The sequence below is a fragment of the Leptodactylus fuscus genome, chromosome 7 (assembly GCF_031893055.1).
Source record: "Leptodactylus fuscus isolate aLepFus1 chromosome 7, aLepFus1.hap2, whole genome shotgun sequence".
In the NCBI taxonomy this organism is placed as follows: domain Eukaryota; kingdom Metazoa; phylum Chordata; class Amphibia; order Anura; family Leptodactylidae; genus Leptodactylus; species Leptodactylus fuscus.
Window position 1 is genome coordinate 94,196,442 of NC_134271.1, and position 26,175 is coordinate 94,222,616.

Consider the following 26,175-nt stretch of genomic DNA (forward strand, 5'->3'; position numbering starts at 1 on the left):
CGGTGATGTCACTCACGCACTAGTAATATGCCATCACCTTTACAAAGATGCCAATACCTTATCAGCTCACAAGAATATTTACTTCTCAACTTGTGTAGTGTAATACAGCACTTTGTAGGCATATTCTACCCCTGGATAACCCCTTTAATAATCTTTATCTCCAGGTTGGCCCCACACTCTTGGTTTTGCTTGTTCCACATAGCAGTCTGGATTCTATCAACATGATCTATATACTGGCATTTCCCATGACCTGTCCCAGTGGTTTTCTTTCATGCTGTGAGGTCACGTCGTGGCCACATCTGTATGTTATAGAAATGTAAATCCTGTTTTATATCTTTCATTTGCAGATGTCGATGAATGTACAGAACGCAGGTGTCATCCAGATGCTACGTGCACCAACATTCCTGGTTCATTTTCATGTCAGTGTAACCCCGGTTATACAGGCGATGGCTTCCAGTGTACACAGGCCCCAGGTACGGAAATAATATCTCGTCCTCCATGTGTATACAATTATCTGGAAATGTAAAATCACGCGATAAAATGGGTAACATGTGTGAGGGTCTGATTTCATATTCTTCATGGCTTTCCAGCAGTTTTGGGGATCAGAATGCTTTTTAGAATAGCCAATGTTATTTCTTATTTTTGCTTATATTGCATTCTATTATATTTTTAAATTTAGCAATAAATCACAAATCTCAGGGAACTGTAGGAAATTCTTTGCTAAGCACTGAGGAATACTTTGGGGCTATAAGTACTGTACCATTTAAGTATATGGGACAACCACTACAGTACTCACTATAGTTGCTGGTAAAAGTTTGGACAGTGTCACTGCAGCTTGCACTGGTATGGTAAAAGAAAAAGCTCAAACCCCCACCAATCTAAGGTCAACGTCTATGGTGTTGAGATAAAATTTGTACGTTTATCTCATTATCTAGGGCAAAGTTATAGAATGGCAAAATGAAGCCTTTAAGCTTTCAATTAAGGGTTTTGTCCAGCCCATCTTATCTTGTCTCCTGTAAGCTTCCATCCCCACCAACTTTACTGGCTCAGAAAGTGGGGTAGGGGCTCGTCCTACTTCTATCTAGGGCTATGTTACAGCCTTCCAGTCTATTCTAATACCCAGTCATTGTAGTATTGAGGAAGGGGCTATTGTTATCAAAGACAAAATTCCCCCAAAACATTCAATTTCTACTATTCCCACATACAGATAACAGACCTGTTTCTTGTCTGGAAAAACGTCGCAGCCTCCTAGGACATGCCCAACCTAGAGGTCCTCGTCCAGGTCTTTTTGTCCCTGAGTGTGACTCTGAGGGGAATTACATGCCTCTGCAGTGCCATGGTAGCACAGGCCATTGTTGGTGCGTGAATAAAAATGGAGAAGAAATTGAAGGTACAAGAACAGGGCCAGGCAGAGGACCCCCTAACTGTGGAGTACCAGGTAAGATTTACAAAATCCCACCCAATACAATGACTGCTGCATTAAGATACATTCTTAAGGTATGTTCACAAAGAGTTTTTTGCAGGGGGATTTTGGCGCTGAATCAGCCGCGGTGTTCACGGCTCGAGACACGCTCCTGTTTAGGGCCATTCATTTGGTCCAAATCAGGAGCGGGATGCCGCGACGTAATGTCAATGCTGAATCGGCATCCCGTCACGGCTAGCTGCGCGGAATGTTCACAAGGCAGAAAAAGGTTTCCGCCACCTTTTCCTCTGTGTGAACATACCCTTATAGGTTCAGGATTTTTGGCTTTGGACTTTCCTTGTATAATATTTAGGAGACAGCAGGAAAACATGAAGTTACAAAACATAACTTCAATTGTTTAACTATGGTGGGGACATGTTATTTCATGACCTCCGACCAGTCAATTCCTATTCTGCATGGACTCGCTGTAAATTGACTTTTTGTTCCTATCTCCTGTTTAGAACCCACCCAGAGACCGCAGACCATGTGTGAAAGATGGAAGCAGAGCCTCCTGGATCACTATGGGGGAGTCCCCTCACCAGAGCATTATATCCCTCAGTGTGATGCCTATGGTGACTTCACTCCTCTACAGTGTCATGGAAACAGTGGATATTGCTGGTGTGTGGATAAAGATGGCAGAGAGATTGAAGGGTCTAGGACACAACCAGGAATGACCCCAGCTTGTAAGTATTGGTCATTTTTGCCATAGAATATATCGTTTTTGGGATCAGCCCCAATGGTGTATTTTTAAAAGCCTATTATTGACGCTGATGTAACCAATTACTATATTTAATGCAGGTTTGCCAAGTGTAGCGCCACCCACCATGAGGCCCACCCCTCGTCCAGATGTAACCATTCCCACTTCGGGTACCTATCTCCTGTATGCACAGGGTCAGCAAATTGGGTACTTACCCCTGGATGGTGTCAAGTTTCGTAAAGAGAAAGCAAGAACACTGCTGTCACTACATGTAAGTAACAGCTGCGGCTGGCACAAGACTCTTGCCATGTACTAATCATCTCTGTGATATAAGTGAATGGAACCATTCAGGTTTACATTTAACCTGTGTAGAACTAATACTTTCCATAGCTAAAGAGTTTGCTGCATGTGTTGGTGCAGGAGAAGAGACAAGATACTTGCAGCTATAACTATTTTATTGAGAAAGGTGGCATTTCATCAAATCATCTTACCTAATGTGTCCTGGTAGGACTGTGCTCATTCTTAGACCAGCAGGAAAGTTCTCATAAAGTGTGTTATTAAAAGGGGGTCCATGCTACAAAAAAAAATTGTATCCTCTATTCATTGAATAGAGGGTGAATTGCAGACCAGTGTGGGTTCAACTGCTGATACCCCCCTCCAATCCTGAGAATCGAGGGAGTTTTACCCCCATTGTGAATGTAGCCCTGGTGAACATAGGTGCAACCCCAGTACATTTGTTTTATTAGTAGTGCCAGAGATAAACTAGTGCTTTACTTTGGCTATTTGCAGCAATACCAATGGGGCCGGGGTGCACCAGCATCTAACACGGCTACAATCACAACCAAGGTAAAACATACTTCATTCTCAGGATCGTAGGTGGTCTCAGTTGTCAGCGATGTATTATGTTTTTTGAATATGTTTTGTAGCATAACCTTTTTAGCTGTGACAAGGACACATCCACATCCTATATTCCGTCCTGTTTCTTGGATAGAAAGTTGCAGAGAAGTGAGACATCTGGTGGTCATGAAGTCCAGAGAAAACAACCCCGTTTAAGCAGGAATTACCATGGACATTGAATTATCACAAGTTGTTTGAAACAATGAGGACCATTAAAAGCAAACAATCATGTGATTTTTGTCACCCTGTCTGAGAGCAGTATATGCTACACAGAGAAATTGGTGACTGGAGTCCTGGGAAAGAAATTGTGTGTCCAGAATACTCTGCCTACACAGGATGATAGACTGTATTATCTGTATCAGTGTGTCTATAGACAGAAGGCCATGTATGGAAGAGGTAAGAAAGACTCTCACTGATTCTCCTAAGAGTCCCATCAGGATTTACTCCTGCTCCAAAACATGTAAACCCATATAGCAGAGTTTTTCTCCCTCATATCCTACTCCCAGGTAAGGCAGTGAAAGTCACTTTACAGACAAATATTTATTTATTGTATAGCACTATCATATTCCGCAGCGCTTTACAGATATCAGCCACTGTCCCATATAGGGCTCACAATCTACATTCACTATCAGTATGTCTTTGGAGTGTGGGAGGAAACTGAAGTACCCGAAGGAAACCCACGCAAATACATGGACAACATACAAACTCCTTGCAGATGTTGCCCTTGGCAGGGTGCAAGTCTCAGCTATCTGTACCAACTAGCAGTATGGGAAATCATTTGATCATTACACATGTTTTATAGAATATGCCCATCTGCCAACATATCAGCGTCATGAAAATATTCCTACTATGACCAGGTTAGCCCTTAAGTATAATGGTGTCTATCATAATGATATGTGTATGGTAGTGGTGTATGATAGACATCATGATAGTACTTAAAGGTTTAAAGAACGCTCTGTGGAAAACTGATCTGGTGTGCCATGCCCAGTGCAAGGTATGAAGCGGGTAAAACAACCCAAAATAGAGAATCCCTATCTCATGCTCTGTCCCCTTGAGCCTTACATTAGGCATAACATCAGCTATGTCCCTTTAACCACAGAGTAACACTGACAAGAATAACATTCTTACAAATCAGCTTATAAAGTCTGTACCCCCAAGGTATTCACCCCCCTACTGTGCCTCAAAGCGCCTGGCGTGTTCATGTCAGAGCAAGCATTGGAGAGCCGATTAAAACAGCTGCAAACCCTAATTCCCAGCAGATCTACATGGATTGAGACATGAGGCCTAGCATGTGGAGAAGGGACCTGATAAGAAAAAGCATCTTAGTGGTTTTACAACCTGTGATGGAACTACCTGTCAGATGCTGGAAGTTGTTGTGTTAAGCACATTACAGTAGTAGAGGTTTTTGGCTAGACTTTATAAAGCACACGCACAAGATACCTTTGGAACGTCTTGTAAACCGCTCTACCTCGTCTATAAAGCACCCGGCTGTAACTCCAGTCACTGTTACTAGGTTAAACTATTTAGCAGCAGAGGCAGGAAATAACATTTGCGCTGCTGAGATAATTACAGCGAGTATTATTACTGCACAAAGTCCTCCATTCCCACAAGAAACCAGATCCCATCCATGTGTAGGCTGCAGCCAGTGCCGGCCAAGTCTGCACATTCAACCCACGAGAAGGCGGAGGTCGGCATAGTACAGCTGTCGCTCAGCTGTGTAGGATTCATTCCACATTTCTGCTCCATAGAGAACAATCTCAGTGTTATTATTTATTGAAACCCTGGGGATTTACCTAGGCCGTCATCCTGCCCTCCTCCCGACTCTGTTTTTGGTCACCTCCTTTAAGCAATGTTTTCTTCATGAAAATCACTTGTGCAAATAAGAGAGAAATAATCTCCCAAACTTATCTAAAAAGGAAGGACGCCAACATCAGTTGGAAAAATACGTTCCAGAAATGAAAACTTTTTCCTTGTTGTGGTTTTGTCTGTAGATATTTATGTGTGGGTGGGGAAGGTTTCTGTGGCCCGAGCATACAAGGATTTACTCTGAGGGCATTTGATGGGGGAATAAAGATTACTTATGGGGCCCAATATGTCCCTGATGGGGGAGTAAAGACTACTTATGGGGCCCAATATCTCCCTGACGGGGGAGGAATTGCCTTTTGCCCCTGTGAATTTTCCCCTCTACTTCACCTCTTTTGAGTCTGAGTTGGTCATTGATTTACATAGCCAGCAGTAGTCACCCTCACCAATTGTCGGATCACTCGTGGAGTACAGCAGTTGGGCTTGGTAGATGGATGGGACTGAGTTACAAACGGCCATGTTATTCATAACCGTGATACGAGACAGAAGCTCCCAATACCCAAGAACCCAGACCACTTCAAACAGAAGATCAATGGGGTCAATTGCTCTGATATTGATAATCTATCCTAAGGGTAGGTTGGTTTATCCAAGGCTAAGGCCCCACATTGTAGGCCACAGCAAAAGAAGAAGAACCGCAGCACTTTTCACAGAAAGTCTGCAGGTTTCCTGTGCAGACTTTCTGCTTCCATTATACCTAGAGGGAAAGTGCCAGCATCTCATGGGTATAATCTACATGCTGCGATTTCCAAAACCGCAACAGTTTTGGAATTCAAAGCATTTGTGCTGCACATATTTTTTTTATAATGTGTGGATGGGATAGACTACAATCCCATCCATTTTGCAGGGACTGTAAAACACTGCTACGCTGTTTACACCATGTAGGGCTCTGGCCTTAAACATTTGGGAATACTATATTGATGTAGCAGGGTTGAATATGTCCTTGCACTGCAGATTAAAACGCATTGATTAAACTTTATCAAGTTTCTGGTGTAGAGGCGTGAGAATTTGGGCGCAAGGCCCTCTTTTGTAGCAAGGATGCAATACATCCTCAGTTCTGCGTCTTGTTCACCACCTTCTGTGAAAGTGGGAAGCGCTGGCAGAACACCTTAGTCCTAGTTATAGGGGAAGTCTTCATTACTTTCTAACTGGCATAGATCTCCATTCTGAGATAAATCAGCCACACCTTGTGCCTATCGGGGCCTTTATTAAGAATGGCGTACGTAGTGGCAGTCTTATCAAATCTGCTCCAATGTGTTCACTAGTATTAACTAACAAACTTCTTCAAATCGCATTTAGATCTTTATCTCTTGTAATGTTTTTATCCTGCCATTAAAGAAATAATTCTATCTAAAGTCCTATGCACATGACCCTGTGCTTGATCCTATACATTATCCACCAGTACAGACCCATTTTTTTTCTTTGGCCCCATATTACACATCAGTTTACTATTTTACAGATGTGTGCCCAGTCCATAGAAAAGAAATGCAAAATATGGAACAGGTCCTATATCTGTGTGTTTTCACACCTCAATCTGTTCTTTCAAGTGTATGGGTTAGTGAAAAACACAGTCAGGACATGGATACTAATCCATATGTTATCCATTCTGTTCTTACTGACCTGTACAATGCACATGGTCATTTGCATTAAGCCTAAATCTGTGAATGTAGAAAATTTACCCAGTGCGATGTACGCCAGCAGCAGAGACCAAGACTTAAATAAATGTCACCCGCAAGTGGTGTCCAATACGTCATCACTTTAATATCAATGAATCTACAATAATAACACACTGATAGGAAACCTTATGAGGTATAGCTGAAAAGTCGGTGAATATAACATCACGTTAACTCTTTCCATCCCTTCTTCCACAGGGCTCTATAGTAGTGGGGATTGATTATGACTGTCAGGAGAAGAAGGTGTACTGGACAGATGTCGCTGGGCGCACAATCAGCCGTGCAAGCCTTGAGCCTGGTGCAGAGCCTGAAGTGATCATTAGTACAGGTAAGTTATGTCAACCAGACATGCAGATAAAAAGTCAACGGTGAAGTTGCATAGTGGCTAACCATGAAGAACAGTTTTTAGCATGGAGAGGATTTTTCATTCCCTGCATCTGTTCACACATAGTTAAATTGGTGGGTGGGTGGGTGGATGGATCTCCTTTATTCACAGGGTAGGGAATAAGAGTCTGATTGGATGGGACCAACCACTAGGTCACCGACTGACCAAGAGTACTTTCATTTTTGAACAGAGTAGCCATCTTGTATAAGCTACAGTTCCATTCAATTCAGTGGGACTATTGAAGATAGCAGACTGCTGTACTTATCTTCTCTTCAGCAGTCATATAAAGATTAATGTGCCTCTCCGTTCACATGAATAGACTCCCACCAATTACAAGAACGGGCCTGGTTACCTGTCTGAATGGAGCAGCGAGGACACCCTTGTACACTGCCACCCCACTTAACCTCTATGGGGCTAATGTAGATAGCCAAGCTGAGCAATCTCTTCTAATGTAGTGTACTTACTAAAAGACCGTGTTTCTTCATCTCCCACAGTTATTCCATTTTTTCTTTTCTATTAGATTTAATGAGCCCTGAGGGCCTGGCCATAGACTACTTGCGCAGAAACATGTTCTGGACAGATAGCAGCACAGATAAAATAGAGACTTCACGACTGGATGGTTCTGAAAGGAAAACACTGTTCGACACAAACTTGGTGAATCCTCGTGCCATCACCATAGACGCTGTGCGAGGGTAAGTAACTCTGACCTTTGTTATAGGGTTAAAATCAATGTACACAACAGAAAATAACATCTGCATTAAAGGGCTATTCCCACAATTAACATTTACCTATACACAGGATAAGTAATAAAATATGATCACTGGAGACCCTGCAAATGACTAGAATGGGGATCTAGAGTCCCCCTTTTCCTTCTTACAGCACAGCTTGTTAGGGTACACATTTTGCCCATTTTCCTTGGGCACAAATAGCACTTTGGCTGATCTGGAGCTCACTATATCATAACTCACTATGACTGAGCAATGGCCATGGTCAGTGCAAGCGTTGACTACATTATATCTCACAATGATGGACCGACGACTCCAGTCCAGTCCGGACATGGACAGTAGCCAGCCGTGGGACTAGCCATCCACTCCAGCACGAGAAGAATTCTAACTTAAGCTTTACCCCTGAAAGAAGACTAAATCATGTAACATTACAAGAGAAGTAAAACCTAATACTTTCATGTAGATTTTTGCTGTGAAATGTAGTCAGGGTTTTTCATCCAGGTATAATCATGACTGCATTTTGTGTTCTATGTCGCCCCCTGCAGGAACCTCTACTGGACAGACTGGAATAGAGAGGCCCCAAAGATTGAAACCTCTTACATTGATGGCTCAAACAGAAGGATTCTGGTCAACGACAACATCGGTTTACCTAATGGACTGACATTTGATCCATTCTCCAAGCAGATCTGTTGGGCAGATGCAGGTATAGAAAGATTTTATATTTTGTCATATATTATATACATTTTCATGATTACTTTATCCTGTGCTTTTTTTTTTTTTTTTTTTTAAATTATAGGAACCAAAAAACTCGAGTGCATATTGTCCAATGGAAGTGGAAGACGAGTGGTACAGAGTAACCTCAACTATCCCTTCAGTGTCGTGGCTTATGCCAATCAATTCTATCACACAGACTGGAGAAGGTGAGGAAGGACCTGCTACAACCACTTACCAATATCTTATCAATATACTTACAACATCTTTTAGAATGAGGCCTCTAGGAAAGCTGTGGCTGCCAGGCATTGCAATATTACCTGGAGGCCATTCAGATAAATCGTCTTCTGTATAACATAAGGATGGCTTATATGTATCAGATTATATGGTCTGGTTCCAAGCAGGGAACCGCCTGCATCATATCCATTTCTACTCCGTAGTTGGCACTCCGGTCCTGTTCTCCTTTTTTACCCCTCCACACTTCAAAAATATACCGAGATAGCATTTAGCCTCCAGAATATGTTGGTACTATATAAGCAAGTGAGAACAGAGGTTGTCTAATAACCCTAGAGAGGAAAATATTATTATATAATATATAAAATATTATATATACAGTATACCCCAACCCTGAAAATGCCATCAGGATAGAGCTCTCTCTTTTGCCCACCCCTCACCATTAAGCCAAGTCTTAGAACCTCCATCAGTCAGCTCCGCTCTACAGAGAACACTTCCAGTGTGTCTCGGGAATTAGACAGTTAAAGTGCTCACAAGGCTGGAGAGGTGACCGTTATAAAATTTTGCACCAAGTTCTAGCATCCAAAAGTGCCACCCCCACAAAGATGTGTATATATCCTCAGATAAAACAAAATTAGTGAGTACAGCTCATATGTTAACAGATTTCACTATCTAACGTTGATGGAAACCTTCAGACTCTGTGTATAGAAAACAAAAAAAAAAAACCCCAGCAGAGATATGGGCCAGACAACCAAGTGGTCAGCTGACAAAATGTGACGCTGCCTATGTGCTTCGAATAGTTGAGTATAGAAATGACAATATGAACGCTATCTGCTTACCCACACGCCACCCACTGTCCATTACACTACAACAGTTTGAGCGCTGCAATATAGGTTTCTCGATCTTTACTTTGCAGAAACCCATAGCACCTACACATCCATATTGTGATAGTATCCTATGTAGCATCCATCAATTCCACTGAAATCAATGAACAAAAAGACCTTTGTATGTTTCATAGGAAACTGGGCCCCACATTACAGAGCCATAATACATGTGGATGGGTTCTTTGTAAACTACATGTAAGTTTTCTGCATCTTATCTGTTTACAGGGATGGTGTTATAGCTGTAAATAAAGAGACTGGTCAGATAACAGAGGAATATCTCCCAGAACAGCGGTCACATCTGTACGGAATAACAGCAATCTACCCGTATTGTCCATCTGGTAAGCTCCTTATATACTACATATATGCACAGAAGACCTGTTGGTTATTATTCACTTTAATGTCATCTAAGTAAAGGTGACCTAATAGACCATAACATTATAGCAAGCTATTAGAGCCTTTTAAGATCCTAGACCCAAACTATTATTTCATGCAGAATGCTAGAATTTACTTAAAACGCTAGATACCAATTCCTTTCCAATATAAATTGGGAGAGGATGGGGAAGGGGGTCACAAAGAGCCACCCACATCCATCCAGCATGTCTAGTACTGAAAGAAGGAGGGCCCTCAATTCCTTGTTCCTAATAAACTAGATATTCAATTAGTTATGGTAATAAAAACAGAAAACGGGCAAGTATCTATGTGTAAAGTAAGCAGCATCAACCAACAAGCAGGCGAGACTGAGGAGCGGCTGTGTAATAAATAGCTCTTCATCTGTTCATGTTGCAGGACGAAAATGATAACACAAGCTCAAAAGACCAAAAGAAGCCGCTGTTGAGGAATCCTCTGCTCTGGTTCACTTAATAAGGATCAAGAAGTGGAGGGAACACATACAGCAACAAACAGAAACAGATTTCCACAGGAAAAAAAATCTAAAAAAGTGTAAAGTTTTTTTTTACCTCAGTTTTTACTACTGTATTTTTTAAAGAAATGTTTGTACCTGTAAAGATGAATGAGATTCGTCCAGTAACCCATTTAGCCGCCGAGAGCACGGAGAGGCCTTATCACAGATACCAGTCATCCTCTCAGGCCAAAGGGTTAATCTGAACTGTTCTGCGTTTACTTTAACTCGAGATTTTAATGGTGCCGATTTTTTTAAAAAGAATTTTTTATATCTTTCCTTAATATTTAGTTTTCAGTTCATATTAAAAACAAAGATGTCTACTGTGAAATAGCTAACTGTATATGGCTGTGTCATACCTATACCAAACAAGCTATAGAAATAACTGTATACACTCACGTGATCTGCAGAAGTCTTTGTCTGTGCAATGAAACACTTCAGATAATTCCAATAAAACCCTTTTCTTTATAGAGGTGAGGTTATTGTATCACCCAGTTCTTGTGTGGAAATATTAGGCTTGGATTTTACATGGTGTGAGAATACACAATACCTACCCCTTAACTGCAACAGATGCAAAAATGGCTGTGTTGTACCTAAGGGGAGGATGCATTACAGAACACCAAAGGGTGCATTCACACAATGTCTTTTGGCATGTAGACGCCGCGGGAGCTTTTGCGGGCCGTATACGCTCCCATTGATTTCAATGGGAGCCGGGATCGTATACGCGGCGCTATTTTGCGGCCGTGATTTTGCCACAAAATAGCGCCGCGTATACGATCCCGGCTCCCATTGAAATCAATGGGAGCGTATACGGCCCGCAAAAGCTCCCGCGGCGTCTACGTGCCAGATTAAGTGCCAAAAGACATCGTGTGAATGCATCCAAAGATGCAAGTCATACATTGCCCCTCTAGGCCTAACATTGCTGATTTATAAAACTGAAAAAATAAACCTTGTCTGTTGCCCATAACAGCCAAAGGCGGCAAAAGTTGTTCAAAGATTGGTTATAATGGCCATAGACAAAAAGGCAGTCTCTTTTACATTGTTTCATAAAGCAGCTTTAATATATCAGTTTCCCCACAGTGTCCTATAAGACCAGTGCTCCACTGTAATATTTGGGGACCACAAGAAAAACCCACTTGTGTTTGACTTAAAGGGGTTGTCCAGGCTAAATCTACATATTAAACATAAGCGCCCCCCACCCCCAACTTTCTAATTTATGAACATTTTTCTTAGTTTTACTGTAATACGCATGGGTCATGTGACTACGTTATATTTTTTGCCTTCTTACTGACGTTGCTGGGTCCCTGTCTAATCGATTTCCACATCCTTGAACATCAGTGAGCTGCCTCTTGATTGTGTGTGCCGGCCTCCCACGCATGTGAACTAGTGGCCTGTCCACAATGAAGTCCCGGGTTTGGAACTGAAAGGAGTTAGCAGCGAGGAAACCTACCGGCATGTAGCACCGTATAATATGGACTATGCATGCAGGTAGGAATGGGGAGGGTTTGGTGGGTGAAAACACCCCTATTTCAGTCTGATCAGCTATTTCATCGATACAACTTACAGAAGTTTCTAGGACAGATTGCTGTGCCGTACAGAGACACACAGCATTTATAATGTACACTGTCTACCAATGAGTATTTGTACACCTGTGGTAGAAAAAGAAAAACAACAATTTATTCATACTGAATAGGAAGCATCTGCTGGATTCTACCAACAAATGGTATTGATGGACACAATACTTCCGGATGCCTGTTGAAACTCCTGGTGTATGTGAGCCATCAGTTGGGTGCGGTTTCTCTGGCCAGCACCCGTCAGTCTCTATCTCCCAGTTTTGGGGGTCTGCTGACTCGGGGCACATTCCAACAATCACCATTCACCTTCCACTTCGTAATAACATAGGTCACTGTTGATTCTGGTTAATTCAGTTTGCTTGCTATGTCCCTTAAGGATCGACCATTTCTGTGGTACCCCACAATTACCCCTTTCTTGAAATCAGACAACTGTGCACTTTGTGGCATCTTGCAAGCGACTAATGCCAATGCTGTTTCCTATTTAATGGTGCAAGGCGTGACGTACATCACGACCGCAGATACTGCATCTTCATCTGAATGGGTATCCAAATACTTATTGGTAGACAGTGTAGAACTGTATGGGTTCCATTCTTGTAGAAAAATCAGGAAGAAACCAACATAAAAAGGAGCTGCTTGGATGGTTTTTATTTTACCTCGTGATACTATATATGTGTGTGTGCTGCATGCTGGATGACTGGCAGCAAGTTTGGAAGATGCACACAAGTCAATGGTTGTTCTCATCTCCCCACTTTTCCCAGTCTGTGGTCAGTCTTGGGATCTGCAATAATAGCCTGAACAGCTACAATGGCCTCATTAATCTTGGTCTGAAGTTCTCGGAGTTCTTCAACATGAAGTAATCGCAGGATTCGGGCAGCGTCATTTAGAACGGCATCTGAGAAACATACAAGGAAAGATTACAGAAGGTGTCTACCAACCTTATGATTCCTAGATCTTACATCACTGTCACACAGTCAGTATACGGCAACAGTGTTTATAAGCCAAAAATAAGTGTGGTCAAGAACACATAGGAGGTGCAATTTTTTTCAATTTGTTTTTTTTCTCTCCTGGTTTTGACTTACAGACATGGATGCAAAATACTGATACTGATAATACTCCTGATAATACTCGTCTATGGACGAGCGCTGTGAGCAGAGGGAGGGGGCGTTCCTCCCCGCTCCACAGCACAGCGCGATTGGCGCCGCGAGGCAGAAGGACGTTCCTGGCTAATGGTCAGAAACGCCCTTCTGACCATAGAGCACTACAGTACCGGCACCGTAAGCTCTGTACACCGGGCACAGATCGGGAAAGCCGACAGTGCGCTGAATTCAGCGCACTGTCGGCTTTCTGGCAGTATATAACACTGCATGTGCCCAAAAGTGGTGAAAGGTCCTCTTTAAAAGGTGTTATCTAAAGCTTAAAGGAATAAATACATTTATAAAACAAAAACACACACACCAAACCCCAAAACAAAACATACTCTGATGTCCTCCCAGCATGGTCCGGTCCTTCTGCTCAGGTGTCTTATTGCAGTGAAATTCCTCGCCAGATGTAATATTCCAGGTACCTTCCATGAGGCCGCTGAATGACCAACAACAATGGAGCTGCAGGACCGGACCATGCTGGACAGCACCAGACTAGTATAGTGATATCGGTAGCCAATACATTTCTCTTGAATCAGCAAAGATACCAGCAAAAATAAGAGCAATAAACAGAGGAACAACAATGCAGGGTTCTAAGAAAAGATGCGTCAGAATTGATGACCGGTCTTTGCAATCTGCAGCTGTAGTCTACATATGGCTGACTAACACCAGTGGCCTTTCAGGATGTAGAGAAAACAGGTTTCAGATGATTTCACTCTCAAACTCCCTAGGCCGCACAAGGAATAAGTTGCTGCCATTTCCGTGCACAAACAAATTTCCACATCTGAAGAACTTACCTCCAGTGTCAAATCCAAGTGTGTGCTTATCCAGTGCCACAGGAAGACCCTTCAAATATACAAATAATATAATTTTAGGATAAAATACTGTGGATTTATGCTCAATACACTGTTCCAAAAAAACCCCCACATAATCTCAAGATATCTAATGCAGGTCTGTCTACGTGGATGTTCCACTCAGCAATTTCTTGTAATGTGCCTCCTAGTGGCTACTCAGGTACCTGCAGCTAATAGTGTACCACATCAGAGACCATAAGCAGATGACTGCACCTGATGGAAGGAGCAGGAAGTCACTGTACAGGTGGAAAACTATTTAGAAAGTTGCAGAAACCCAGCAGGGAAAGAGCGGGAAGTCAGGCAGACATGACAAAAAGCACTATTTCATATAAATCAGGCCATATGGAAAACTGAGCTATAAACCTGTAGAAAACAGATGTTCTATAATAAGCAGAGACTCGTATTCTAGGGAATTTAGATTAGAAATGGAAACACGTTTTTTTTTCCAGGGAATATTTGCAATTACAAAGACGTGGCTACCTTCTACCACAACAGCACAAGTTTATAGACTGTGTCTGGTTCACCAGCTCTACATCTTTCGAGTAAATGAGTTAGTTCTGCAACCAGTGAACATATGTGTATCATCAGTAGAGTACTAACAGTGATGTTAACGTTAGCCTTCCGTGCATCCAGGTCAAGTAATGCATTTGAGAGAAAAACCTATTACATGCCCACAGCATCAGAAATGTCTGTAATAAGCATTTGTTCTAAAATATCTGCACCATGTACATAGGTAGGATAAGAGGAAGCCAGGCTCCAAAAGGGAAGGCTGAAGATGCAAGAAATATAGGGTGTGTTCACACAACTTCATGGGGTGGAAAAATCTGATGTGCAAATCAAAGCTGACCCTTGTATTTCTGATACCCCTGTATTTCATTTGCAATTTAATGTTCAACTAAACTGACTGAGCCATTTCATTTTCTATGCTGAATCCGCTCAATACGTGACAATGACAACAAAAGCAAAAATACACATGAAATCTCTGCTATAAACATACTCTTAGAAGCAAGAAATGTAAGAAAACCCACCTCTTTAGAGCTGTTGGATTTAGCTATGGCTTCTGCAGACAATCGTTCCTGGACAAGAATCCTTATGGCCTGAAGAGGGAAATTAAAGAAAAAAAAAATTAAATATATATACACACACACACACACACACACACACTATATTACCGTATTTTTCGGACTATAAGACGCACCCAGGTTTTAGAGGAGGAAAATAGGGGAAAAAAATTTTGAAGCAAAAACTGGTAAAATATTTAATATATGGGAGTTGTAGTTTTGCAACAGCTGCAAGGCCACATTGACAGGTGACCCTGCAGCTGTACGGGGATGCATAGAGTGTTTTTTTTTTTGCGGGTCCAGAAGTACTTTTTAGTTATACCATTTTGGGGAATATCTATTGCTTAGATCACCTTTTATTGAAAAAAAAACCCAGTGGTTTATTATATATGATTTTCTACTTTTATATATATATTGTAGGGACAGGAGGTGATTTATAACTTTTATTTATTTCATATTTTTAAAGCTTTTTTTTTTTTTTTAAACTATTTTATTCCCCCCCCAGGCTTGAACCTGCGGTCACTTGATTGCAAGTCCCATAGACGGCAATACAACTGTATTGCCGTCTATGGGACATTCTGTGTATTAGTATTACGGCTGGTCATAGACCCAGCCCCAGTACTAATATATAGCAGTGACAGGCCTGGGAGCCTCATTAGGCTCCCGGCTGTCACCCGAACAGGTCGGCTCCTGCGATACCGCCGCGCAGGAGCCGGCCTGCAACTTTACAGGTACGGGGCCGGTGGGGACCGACCCCGGGGGAGAAGAGGCCGCTGATACAGACTGCAGACCCGGCATCCGCTGTACTAGAGAGGCGGATGCCGGGGAGGGACAGACGCCGGGGCCTGAGACATCGCTGCCCTGCCCTGCATGAAGCCAGCAGCGGGGGGACGGAGGAGCTGCTGCTGGCTTCATGCAGGGCAGAGGAGCGCAGCGATGTCGCAGGCCCCGGCACCTGTAATGGCGTCTATCACTTGCCGGCTTCCGCCTCTCTATTACAGCGGATGCCAGGCGCCACATTCGGCCTATAAGACGCACCCTTCTTTTCCCCCCAAATTTGGGGGGAAAAAAGTGCGTCTTATAGTCCGAAAAATACGGACATTGTCATGTCATCCATATTAAATGTTTTACTAAAAGATGGGAAAAAAAAAAAAAAACAACTTTAGTTTTGAAAAAAAAAAGAAAAGATTCTTTTAATTTTTAACTGCAACGTGAGAATCCATCCTCAACGCTACACTATCCTATGCTTCCCACCCCCCACAAAAAAAAATAAAAAAATAAAAATCATCATCACCATGCTCCCTTACTGAGCCCCACAAAGCATCAGGCAAATAATACTTCACCGGGGCACCCAGGCAAGTAATGATGCTACCCAGTAACACTTCCTCCTGCGCTGTAGCTTGGAGTGGCAGATTTACATAGCGCTGCAAATACCACCAGTAGATCCCTGAATGGTGGAGCAGGGAGCTACATGGACATCCTAGGGATACCAATGTAGTTTGAAAGATAAGAGGAAGCTCCCTTCCCACCAAGGTACTGCAGTAAGTCAGCTGGGAATGGGTTGACTAAGGCATGGACTTTCCCCTTCTTTATATATAGAGGTTTGGAGAAAGACTATGTGATCTTTCAATTACAAAGCTACCCAAATACTGGGAGTAGCTCCACACACTCTTCTAGCGATTTGTGGGGCTACAAAACTGATCTGCAGACAGCGTGTTATAGATCAGGAACAGCTGAGCAGAAACAAAGTTCAACATCACAAACTCCCTTCTAGCTATACAATGCAATATAGACATGACACCGGGGGTGGCAACATTATGAGATTAGCAGAGCGCAGAAACAGCACAGAACTCACCTTTAGCATCACCAAGTAGTCATCGTGCCTCTGAATCTGCAGGAGGTTTGCTAAAGCCATCACACCAGCTTTGAAGTCTGGGTTATTCACTATAAAAAAGTACAACAAATTCACACACTAGAACATAAATATTTCAAGATTTAGACGATTCCTGGCTGCATCTACCTATAATAGATAAGAGATTGAATGTGTTGTATACAAGATACTTTTTGCCACTTACCATCCAAATTTATCAGAGGTTCTGCAGGCTTCTGACCTTCGGAACTGACTGGCTTTGCATTCTGGTATTTGGCAGCTGCAAAAGGAAAGAAAGGACTTATCAGTATTAGTGTTGAGATAGGATAGAAACACAGAAATGTCACTCAGAATATCCAAGAGATTATGTATTACAGGTTCAGCCATACATTTTATATCATATGTTTTTCCAAGATCTCTGCTTGCTGCCATTAAATATTGTCCACCATTGTTTCTTTTCTGTGGATAAAAATCTGTGCAGGCGTTTTAAGTATTTAGAGGCAGTAACCATTGCTATAGCCTGTGTCATACCCAAGAGTTGCGCCTGTAATTCGCAATGCACAACTTTTCAGTGCAGAGATATCTCCCAATATACCTTGCTCTGGAGATATATGTAGGCTTTACAATATGTACTGACCAGAAGTCACATGTTGGAAAATGGAACTGCCTGCCTTGCATTACAGGAGTTTACAGATGTGTCTGAAAACATTTCAAGTGTGAATTGGAGGGTGGTTCTCCCCCCCCCCCCCCCCATTTTTCTCTTCGTGCATTCTGACTACCTTACTTACAAACTGTAAATATACACGTTCTTTTCATTTTTCTTTATAGTGGAATAATTGACATGTCCATTTTAATTTGCAAATCATAAAAAGCCCATAAAAAAAAAAGAAAAAAAAAAAAAAATACACACACACTATACAGATGACAGTGTGCTTTCAGTTTTTCCATGAATCAAACTCAATCTGAAATGTCACAACCATAATGTCTGTGGACAGCGCAGAAATGTGAAAACATGAACATGGGGTTAAATATACTGCATTTCTTGGACTACATGACTCTTGCTAAAAAGCGTGTGGCTTATAGTCCCCAATCAGAGGTTCCACCAATGCTAGACTCTCCCAATTATTTATTCAGTGATCAGACAGAGACGCCCATATGAAGCAACCTGCCTGTTCCATCTGTTTAAATCTCATCCACTATGCTGCAACTGTAAAATCTCCAAGGGTTATTCAATATAGAAGAAAGCAGGTTTAGTCACTTACCATTGTCTCCATACTCCAAACGTACAGCTAGGCCCAAGAGCCAGTCTATTGCTTCCTGACGCTCTTGTACTTTGAAGGGACAGGTGACGTCTTTTAAATACTGTGAAGAGAATCACAACCAGTTATGTAGCAAATGGATCAAGTCCATATGGAGGCACTAACTATAATATGAATGCCACCTACAGATGACCACTTCCAAAGAACACAAATTAAACGCATTCTGAAACTCACCTTTGTGATTAACTGTTCAGGACGCAGCTCTGCATGTTCAGAGCTTCTCCTTTTGGTCTACCACATTCTAAAGTCAGACTAATGCCAACGCCCGCGTACTAACCGGCTGCCATGAATGAACAGCATTGGCGCTGCACGGGGACATACAGATGTCATCTGCGGTCCCTTTCATTCAATGAATAGGAGCCACAGAACCAGAGCCGCAAAATCCAACTGGAATAGGACCTGTTCAATATGTTGCGGTCTGGACACGGAAGTGTGTAATTCATGGTCAAGTGTATGGGCCCATAGAAATGAATAGGTCAGTGTGTTATCCAGGAAAAAACCCAGATAGCACACTGCCCATTCATACAGTCATCTGCAAGGGGGCTTAGAAATGGCAGATAATATTCAAAATCTAAACGTATTATTTGTGGGTTTTGTAGTAGATTTTACCCTATGATTTTGAAAGAGTTATACATAGTGAAATTGTGCACCAGAATTAGCTTGCTCATATTTCAATGTGGATGCGGTTTTAGAAATCATACCCATATGAATTGCACTGTAAATTTCAGCACAAGACCAGGTTTGGATCCAGCCTTGCTTCAGGTACAGTAGGGACTGTAATGTAGCAATAAGACAATCTGTATATGTTTTCATTTTTTACCAAAAAAAAGGAAATGGGAAGGGGGGGGGAATATATATATAAATAACTGGGATGAAAAGGGAAGTTCTCCTTATTTCCTGCTCCCCCCAATCAAGGCTCCCATCTATACTACTAGCTTATGTAAAGTCAAGAGTTTTCCTAAATACATTGCTTTAGCATTGCTGCTTCGTTTGCCTGCTATGTTAGATTATTTCTACAATTGTGTACACAGCATTTCCTTGGTCCCGTCCTGTGATAACAGAATGGTGGGTTAAGTCACTACTCTCTGGAGGTGCTGGTGGTGGGGCTGAGTTGTCTTGCTGTAATGCAAAGTTCTGGGGGCAGGACAATCAGGTAGATGCAGTTTGCTGATAAAGGCTTGAACAGTGTGTTATCTCTATATGTAAACACAAATATAAAATTGAGTTTACTGCAAGTCTGTTCTCTGTAGAAGCATGGCAAGTGTGCTATATGACACCATGTAATGTAACATACATTTACTGTGCATATTATTTGATCTGCATTTATATTGGATCTCAGTAATCATAATTCTCTCATGGTAAAGGCAATGTCTATATCTATTGAAGTACTTCATAGGGTGCTGTTCAAACAGTCAAACCCTGCACCCCGGCTTGCTAAAGAATACAGGAATTGAGGCGACAGCAGGCAAACTGCTGAGAGAAGATGATACGGATAAAACCCTTTAAACTCAAGACCCCACGTTGCGGTAACAAGGAAAAAAAAAAAAACAGCTGCGTTTTACAGTACTAGCAAAGTGAATGAGATTCTGGCTCATGCCATCCACACATTGCAAAAAAAAAAAAATAAAAAATCTCAGCGGAAACACTTGCACTTTCCCCTGTAGATTTAATAAGAGAAGAAAAAACACAGAGGAAAAATGCAGCAAAAAGGCAATGAAAAATTCTGTGGAAAAAAACATGATATTTTTTTAGCTGCGTTCCACAACATGGGGCCTTAGCCTGTGTCTTTACACAATCGCTAAAATGACTTTAGATAACTGAGGGCACCTGCTTTGTAGGCCAGGATCAAGTGACTTACTTTTTCATACTGTTTTGGCCATTCACTGTTATGTATATTTCTTAAATTTCCCCGGTCTTCAATTTTGTAGTGTCTGATTTTCTGATCTTCTAACCAAACAATAAAGTTTCGGAATTCTGTTTCATCTGTGTGAAAAGGAATCAACATAAATTTAGTCCAAAGACACCATCTAAACTTAACCACACACATGAAGCCTTAGGGTAAATTAATTTGGTGGAACTTCCCATTGAAGTAAATATCTTTCTGCCGATGCAGGAAGACTTCTGCTGTGGATTATGCATCACGGGTCCAGCTGTAAAATCTGCCACGTGAACTTATTATACTCAATGCCACAAGAGCGTAACCATAGTGGCAAACAAGTTATTAAAAGAACGGCATCTAGGGTTGGGTGATCAATCGAAAAATAATCGAAATCATCAACCAGGATAACGTAATTTGGTCTCGTTATTCCAATACCGAACCAAAACCGCAATTTTTATACTGTGGGTCTCTTTAGATCCCATAGTACAATGAGCAAAGGGCTAGGGGAGGTGAGGAAATATAAAAATAGTGCCCTCACTTCAACTTTTCTGTGCTTCTACCTCACATCAGGGACTGGCTAATGTCACATGGTGCCGCGATGCTTGCATCTATGTGCAACACCATATGACTCTGCAGTGCCTGACAACAACCAAAAGGGCCAAAGACAGCAGGGAATCGTGATGGAGAGGTGATTAACACTTTCTCCCCCCCCCCCCTTTTCCCTGCCCTCTGCTAATTATACTCTGGGGTACCCCACAGTACAACAACAGTGTCGTTTTGGCAGTGTTCAGTCCGAATGAAACCGCTGGGAGAACCTTGCAAGAAGAATCTTAATCATATGTAAAAGAAGCGTGTCCTAAATAATTACCATTAATAATAATCAAGGTAAAATGCCTGATTAATCCCTAAATACACAAAAGTCACAGATGCCATCTAGTGGAGACAAAAGGTAAAAGCATTTTGTGTTGGAGATTTATGGGTTAAGATCAATGTCCAATATATTTTAACACAAAATTAAGGGGTTGACCAAATGTTACAAAATAAAAAAAAAAAAGAAGTCATACTTACCTATCCAAAGCAGCGCTCAGGTGTTCCCCACCACAGTGCGCTCCCTACATCACTGGTTCCTTTCTTTAGGGCATTGAGTCCTCAGCAGTCACATGCAGTGAGGACTTCCACTGGCACAAGCTCCAGAGTGCCAGGGACAGGCACGTATGCCCTAATACTGTAATTCCCAGAAATCCCTTTAAAGGGATCCTATCATTCAAACGCAATTTTTTCTAGGTACCATGTCGGAATAGCCTTAAGAAAGGCTATTCTTCTCCTACCTTTCGTTGTCTTCTCTGTGCCACGACGGCGCAAAGACGACAACGAAAGGTAGGAGAAGAATAGCCTTTCTTAAGGCTATTCCGACGTGGTACCTAGAAAAAAAAATTGAGTTTGAATGATAGGATGGATCCCTTTAACTGTTTTCTTCCCACCTCTGCTCATACTGGATAGAACTGATGAACATCCTCAACCCCTTTGAGAAATATTAGGTATATCAGGTTGTTTTAGACTTTTTTTTTTTTTATGTAGATTGTGAGTCCCACAGAGCTCACAATGTACATTTTTCCCTATCAGTATGTCTTTGGAATATGGGATGGAAATCCATGTGAACACGGGGAGAACATACAAACTCTTTGCAGGTGTTTTTTTTGCCCTTGGCGGGATTTGAACACCAAGACTCCAGCGCTGCAAGGCTGCAGTGCTAACCACTGAGCCACCGTGTGGCCCTCATTTTTTTTTTCTTAATGTAGATTGTGACCCCATATAGGGATCACAATGTACTTTTTTTTTCATATAATTATGTCTTTGTAGAATGGGAGGAAATCCACGCAAACACGGGGAGAACATACAAACTCCTTGCAGATGCTGTTCCTGGCGGGATTCAAACCCAAGACTACAGCGCTGCAAGTCTGCAGTGCTAACCACTGAGCCACCGTGTTAACCCTGTTTTAGACTTCTTGATGTACTGTAAACAATTTTCCAATTCACTTACAGCAAGCAGAGAACTTGGAAATAGTGAGAATCTAGAACAAATGTAGTTCTGCAGTTTTCAGTAAGGGGGCGTTCACACTACCATCGGTGTCCGACAGGTAGTGTCCGCTCAAAATCTGGCACGGACATTAGGAGCGGACACTAGCTGTGTCCGTGACACCTGTCATTTATTTAAATGGGCATCGGGTGCGTTCTTTTGCACTCCGTGCCTGTCCTTCCCTGTCCGCAAGTGAAGATGTCCGACTTCTCAAGCGGACAGAAAAACCCGACATGTAGGGTTCTTCTGTCCGCTTGAGAAGTCGGACATCTTCACTTGCAGACAGGGAAGGACAGGCACGGAGTGCAAAAGAACGCACCCGATGCCCATTTAAATAAATGACAGGTGTCACGGACACAGCTAGTGTCCGCTCCTAATGTCCGTGCCAGTTTTTCAGCGGACACGACCTATCGGACACCGACAGTAGTGTGAACGCTTCCTATAAGGTTATGGCGCTTGTTGCATTATGTTGACATCTTACACATGTAAGCAAATTTGAATTGATATTTGTGCCTCATTTTTATTGGGTGTCACTGTGCAGCTACAAGCAGCCTGCAGTATACAGAATGGTGGTTTTCATGGCTGCATTTAGGAAGATGTTTGTTGTAATGTAATTTTTTTGCGTTTGGTTACTGTATGTTGCTATCAGTCTGCCATTTCATACATCTAAGCAGACTTTAGATGTAACAGACAACGTTGCAGAATACGGCTCACATAAATATGTTTGCTGCAGATCTGCATTGTGTACATTAAAAGTGGTTTCCGGATTAAAAACATTGAGGAGATCTGTGGGGTTTCGGCACCTTTATCGCTCATCTGTTCTCAGCAGCTGATACATAGAGAATGAAGCAGTCAGTTCTGTTCTCTGAATAGTAGCGAGGACAGTGACCATTCATTTAAATGGGAACGAACATGCAGGGACTCAGTCCAGCCACTACTTGGACATCAGAGCTGTCTGCTTCTTGCTTCATTCTCTGTATATCATCTGCTCGATGGGTGTGCAGGGTTTCGGACCCCACAGATTTGATATTATTGACTCAAACAGGAGCCATGATACTGGTTTTCAGAGAATTCATAGAAAAAGAATTTCCGGCACTCAATATATATACTTCCAAGGTGCAAAATTTATTATCTCCATACACAAACGTTTTGGTCATCAAGACCGTCTTCAGTATGTCTTTAGAAAAACAAACAAATATACAAAACATAAATAATGGAAAAACATGTCTAAAATATAAACAAGGAATGACACAGTATAGTGATAATCAGAGATGAGCGAGTAGTATTCTATCGAATACTACTTTTCGATCGAATACTCGTATCGGTCGAATACCACGCGGGAAATTTCCATTGAATTCAATGCAAAAACCTCCTCGTGCTCCTCATCCTGCCACTTCCAGAACTTGGAGGATCCAAGGTGTCTGAACTTTGGTTTCCATGGAAACCGGAACATTCACGTTTTTTTCCCATAGACTATAATAGGATTCGATATTCGAACGAATACTACTCGCTCATCTCTAGTGATAATACCATAAGTGCACATATACAAAAATAAGTACGCGTACAATTTTGCACAATTGTCAGGATTACAATACTCTGTACTAGTAAGCTGGGCACCCATCCTCTGACCATGTACTTATTTTTGTATATGTGCACTTGTGGTATTATCCCTATACTGTGTCATTCCTAGTATTTACTATATGCATTGTTCCTGGGTCTGACATCTTTCTACTCATTTGACTCAGTATATTGTACACTATACACCAATCTCCCTGACATTTATATCCTTACTACATTATGTCATTGTATGCTGATTGATATACCTTCTCAGCCATAGTTCCTGTGGTACTTTTCCAATGTTTGACATAGGATATCGACTGTATTATAAACTCTTTATATCGTAGACTTTATTGTTATGTTCAGCTGTCACTCCTTTATATTTTGGACATGTTTTTTATTTACTTATGTTTTGTATATTTGCTTTTCCATAGACATACTGAAGTAGGTCTTGATGACTGAAACGTTTGTGTATGGATACGATAAATTTTGCATCTTGGAAGAATATACATTGAGTGCCGGAAATTCTTTTTCTATGTGTTATGGCTGTGAGAGGCCTTTTCAGTGCACCGAAGAATCAGACCGAGTGACGGTACATTACTACCAAGATTTTCAGAGAATTCAATCACGTGTTTGTCTATATCTACTATAGCCTAGTAGATACAAATCTGTCCCTGGACATAGCCATGGCAACCAGGATTATCTCTGTTTTTTGGTCTAAGTGGCCCATGGACAGCATTTACATACAGTCCATGTTTTCTACAGACCCTACCGACAAACAGAGCGGGATGGGAATAGCACCAGCTCCGTATTTTGCAGCTTCACCCTATAAATACAGTTGTGTGCATGGGGGCCATAGAAGTAAGTAGGTGCGTATGCTATCCGTTATTACGGATCCAGATAGAAGTCAGACACAGAATGTGCTTGTTTGCCTACTAGATCCATCACATAGTCTACTGAAAACTAGAAGTAGACAGTCCTGCCTGGAGATCCTTCACCGCTTTCAGATTATAAACGATGGACTCCATTATAGGGTCCGCCAGGCTCCGTATGTAGCCGCTGTTTTAGCGGTCCGCCTCTCCATTGTTCACTGACAGACCCGAACTACAAGCAATAACATGAACCTAGCATAAGTATATTACACTATCAAAACGTATTTGGATCTCCAGTCAGACATTACACTTCATGAATTTTGATGGAAAATCTGGACAACCGTGAATTTTGTCCCCATTGCAGCCTGGTCAGGTCGTCACCCAGGTTTCCTCTCTTCTGTGGGCAGCCATATTGATTACCTTTATTACCCTGCTTTGTCAGAACCAGATAGGAGTCATGGGAGATAGTGGAAAAGAACTTGTAACGCCATGACAGAAGAGGACGCAGCGGGACTTCTATATACTGGGACTTTACGTCATGTGGAGACGTTCTACAATGGCAGCCGCCACATATGAATGAACCGTACACCGTCAGGAAGATGGCGGCCACCTCCTATCTCACCTTTACAGTTGAAGCCGGCAGGGTTGTGGTAGTCCAGTGCTTGTAGCTTCCTTCGAAACATGATGTCTGATCACCCGGTGGTTACCTGCCACACTGCAGCTGGAAGACAGCTCTCAATAAGCCGTCACTACGCAAGCGTACTGTTCGTCCAATCATACTTCCCCGGAGACCCTGTGTCCAATCACTGCGAAGATCCCCTCTGCCAGTCAGAGCGTGTACTGCCAAGAACATCCCCACCAAAGCCAGCTCGCAGACCGAATAACCAATGAAAGGCCAAGAGCCGGAAGCATTCCACCAATCATAGGACAGAAAAGCCTTTACAGCGTGGTGGCACCGCTTTGTGGTAACGTCGTAATGTTGTGAGAAGCGTATGTAAGGGGCGTGGTTTTGATTGACAGCCCCGCCTTGTTAGCTATCCAGTACGTCCATTTTGGTTGAGGTCTGTGCACTATGGTGTATTGTAGTTGTATACAGAATATTTACCTCACGACATAGCGCTCGAAACAAATATGGCCTCTGCAATTGAGACACAATAGACTATCTTCTCAAGGCTACAAATCCCGCAGGACAATGTGTTGTCAGTCTGCCTGTGGCGAATATGTCAGCACCCAATAAGAACAATACAAAGGACTTGTACAAGTGTCTCAGCTCCTTCTTCTCATAAAAGGTGTAGAGAGGGGATTCTTTATATAAGGTTTAACATGATATAACCCCCCCCTGTTCCTGACACTCCAGTGTCCACCATTGCCATCCGCTCAGGTGTGTGATATATATATATATATATATATATATATATATATAAATTATATCTGAGTCCTTAGGTCCAGTTTTCTTCCGTGTTCGGTATTCCCTCCAAACGGAATACTGAACGCATTAAAAAGCAGTGAGCAATGAAAGCACACGGAATCCCATAGACTATAATGAG

At 42.1% G+C, this 26,175-nt stretch overlaps 2 protein-coding genes across 2 annotated transcripts in view; one reads left to right on the forward strand and one right to left on the reverse strand.

Moving 5' to 3' along the window:
• NID2 (nidogen 2) overlaps window positions 1-10,894 on the forward strand; it is a 54,268-nt gene extending 43,374 nt beyond the window's left edge. Inside the window, exons 12-21 of the mRNA XM_075282484.1 lie at window positions 348-473; window positions 1,208-1,438; window positions 1,924-2,145; window positions 2,261-2,430; window positions 6,788-6,917; window positions 7,495-7,666; window positions 8,245-8,402; window positions 8,496-8,619; window positions 9,754-9,866; window positions 10,315-10,894. Coding sequence (XP_075138585.1) covers window positions 348-473; window positions 1,208-1,438; window positions 1,924-2,145; window positions 2,261-2,430; window positions 6,788-6,917; window positions 7,495-7,666; window positions 8,245-8,402; window positions 8,496-8,619; window positions 9,754-9,866; window positions 10,315-10,325 — 1,457 coding nt within the window. The 3' untranslated portion in view covers window positions 10,326-10,894. The remainder of the gene's footprint in view (window positions 1-347; window positions 474-1,207; window positions 1,439-1,923; window positions 2,146-2,260; window positions 2,431-6,787; window positions 6,918-7,494; window positions 7,667-8,244; window positions 8,403-8,495; window positions 8,620-9,753; window positions 9,867-10,314) is intronic.
• Window positions 10,895-12,619: 1,725 nt separating this feature from the next.
• Window positions 12,620-25,408, reverse strand: RTRAF (RNA transcription, translation and transport factor). The gene is made up of 8 exons (XM_075282552.1): window positions 25,251-25,408; window positions 20,102-20,226; window positions 18,187-18,286; window positions 17,130-17,204; window positions 16,910-16,998; window positions 15,022-15,090; window positions 13,937-13,985; window positions 12,620-12,892 (listed from the first exon to the last, which is right to left on the reverse strand). Exons 1-8 carry the CDS (start codon window positions 25,309-25,311, stop codon window positions 12,738-12,740), a joined length of 723 nt encoding a protein of 240 aa, XP_075138653.1. The 5' UTR covers window positions 25,312-25,408; the 3' UTR covers window positions 12,620-12,737.
• Between the last annotated feature and the right edge of the window lie 767 nt (window positions 25,409-26,175).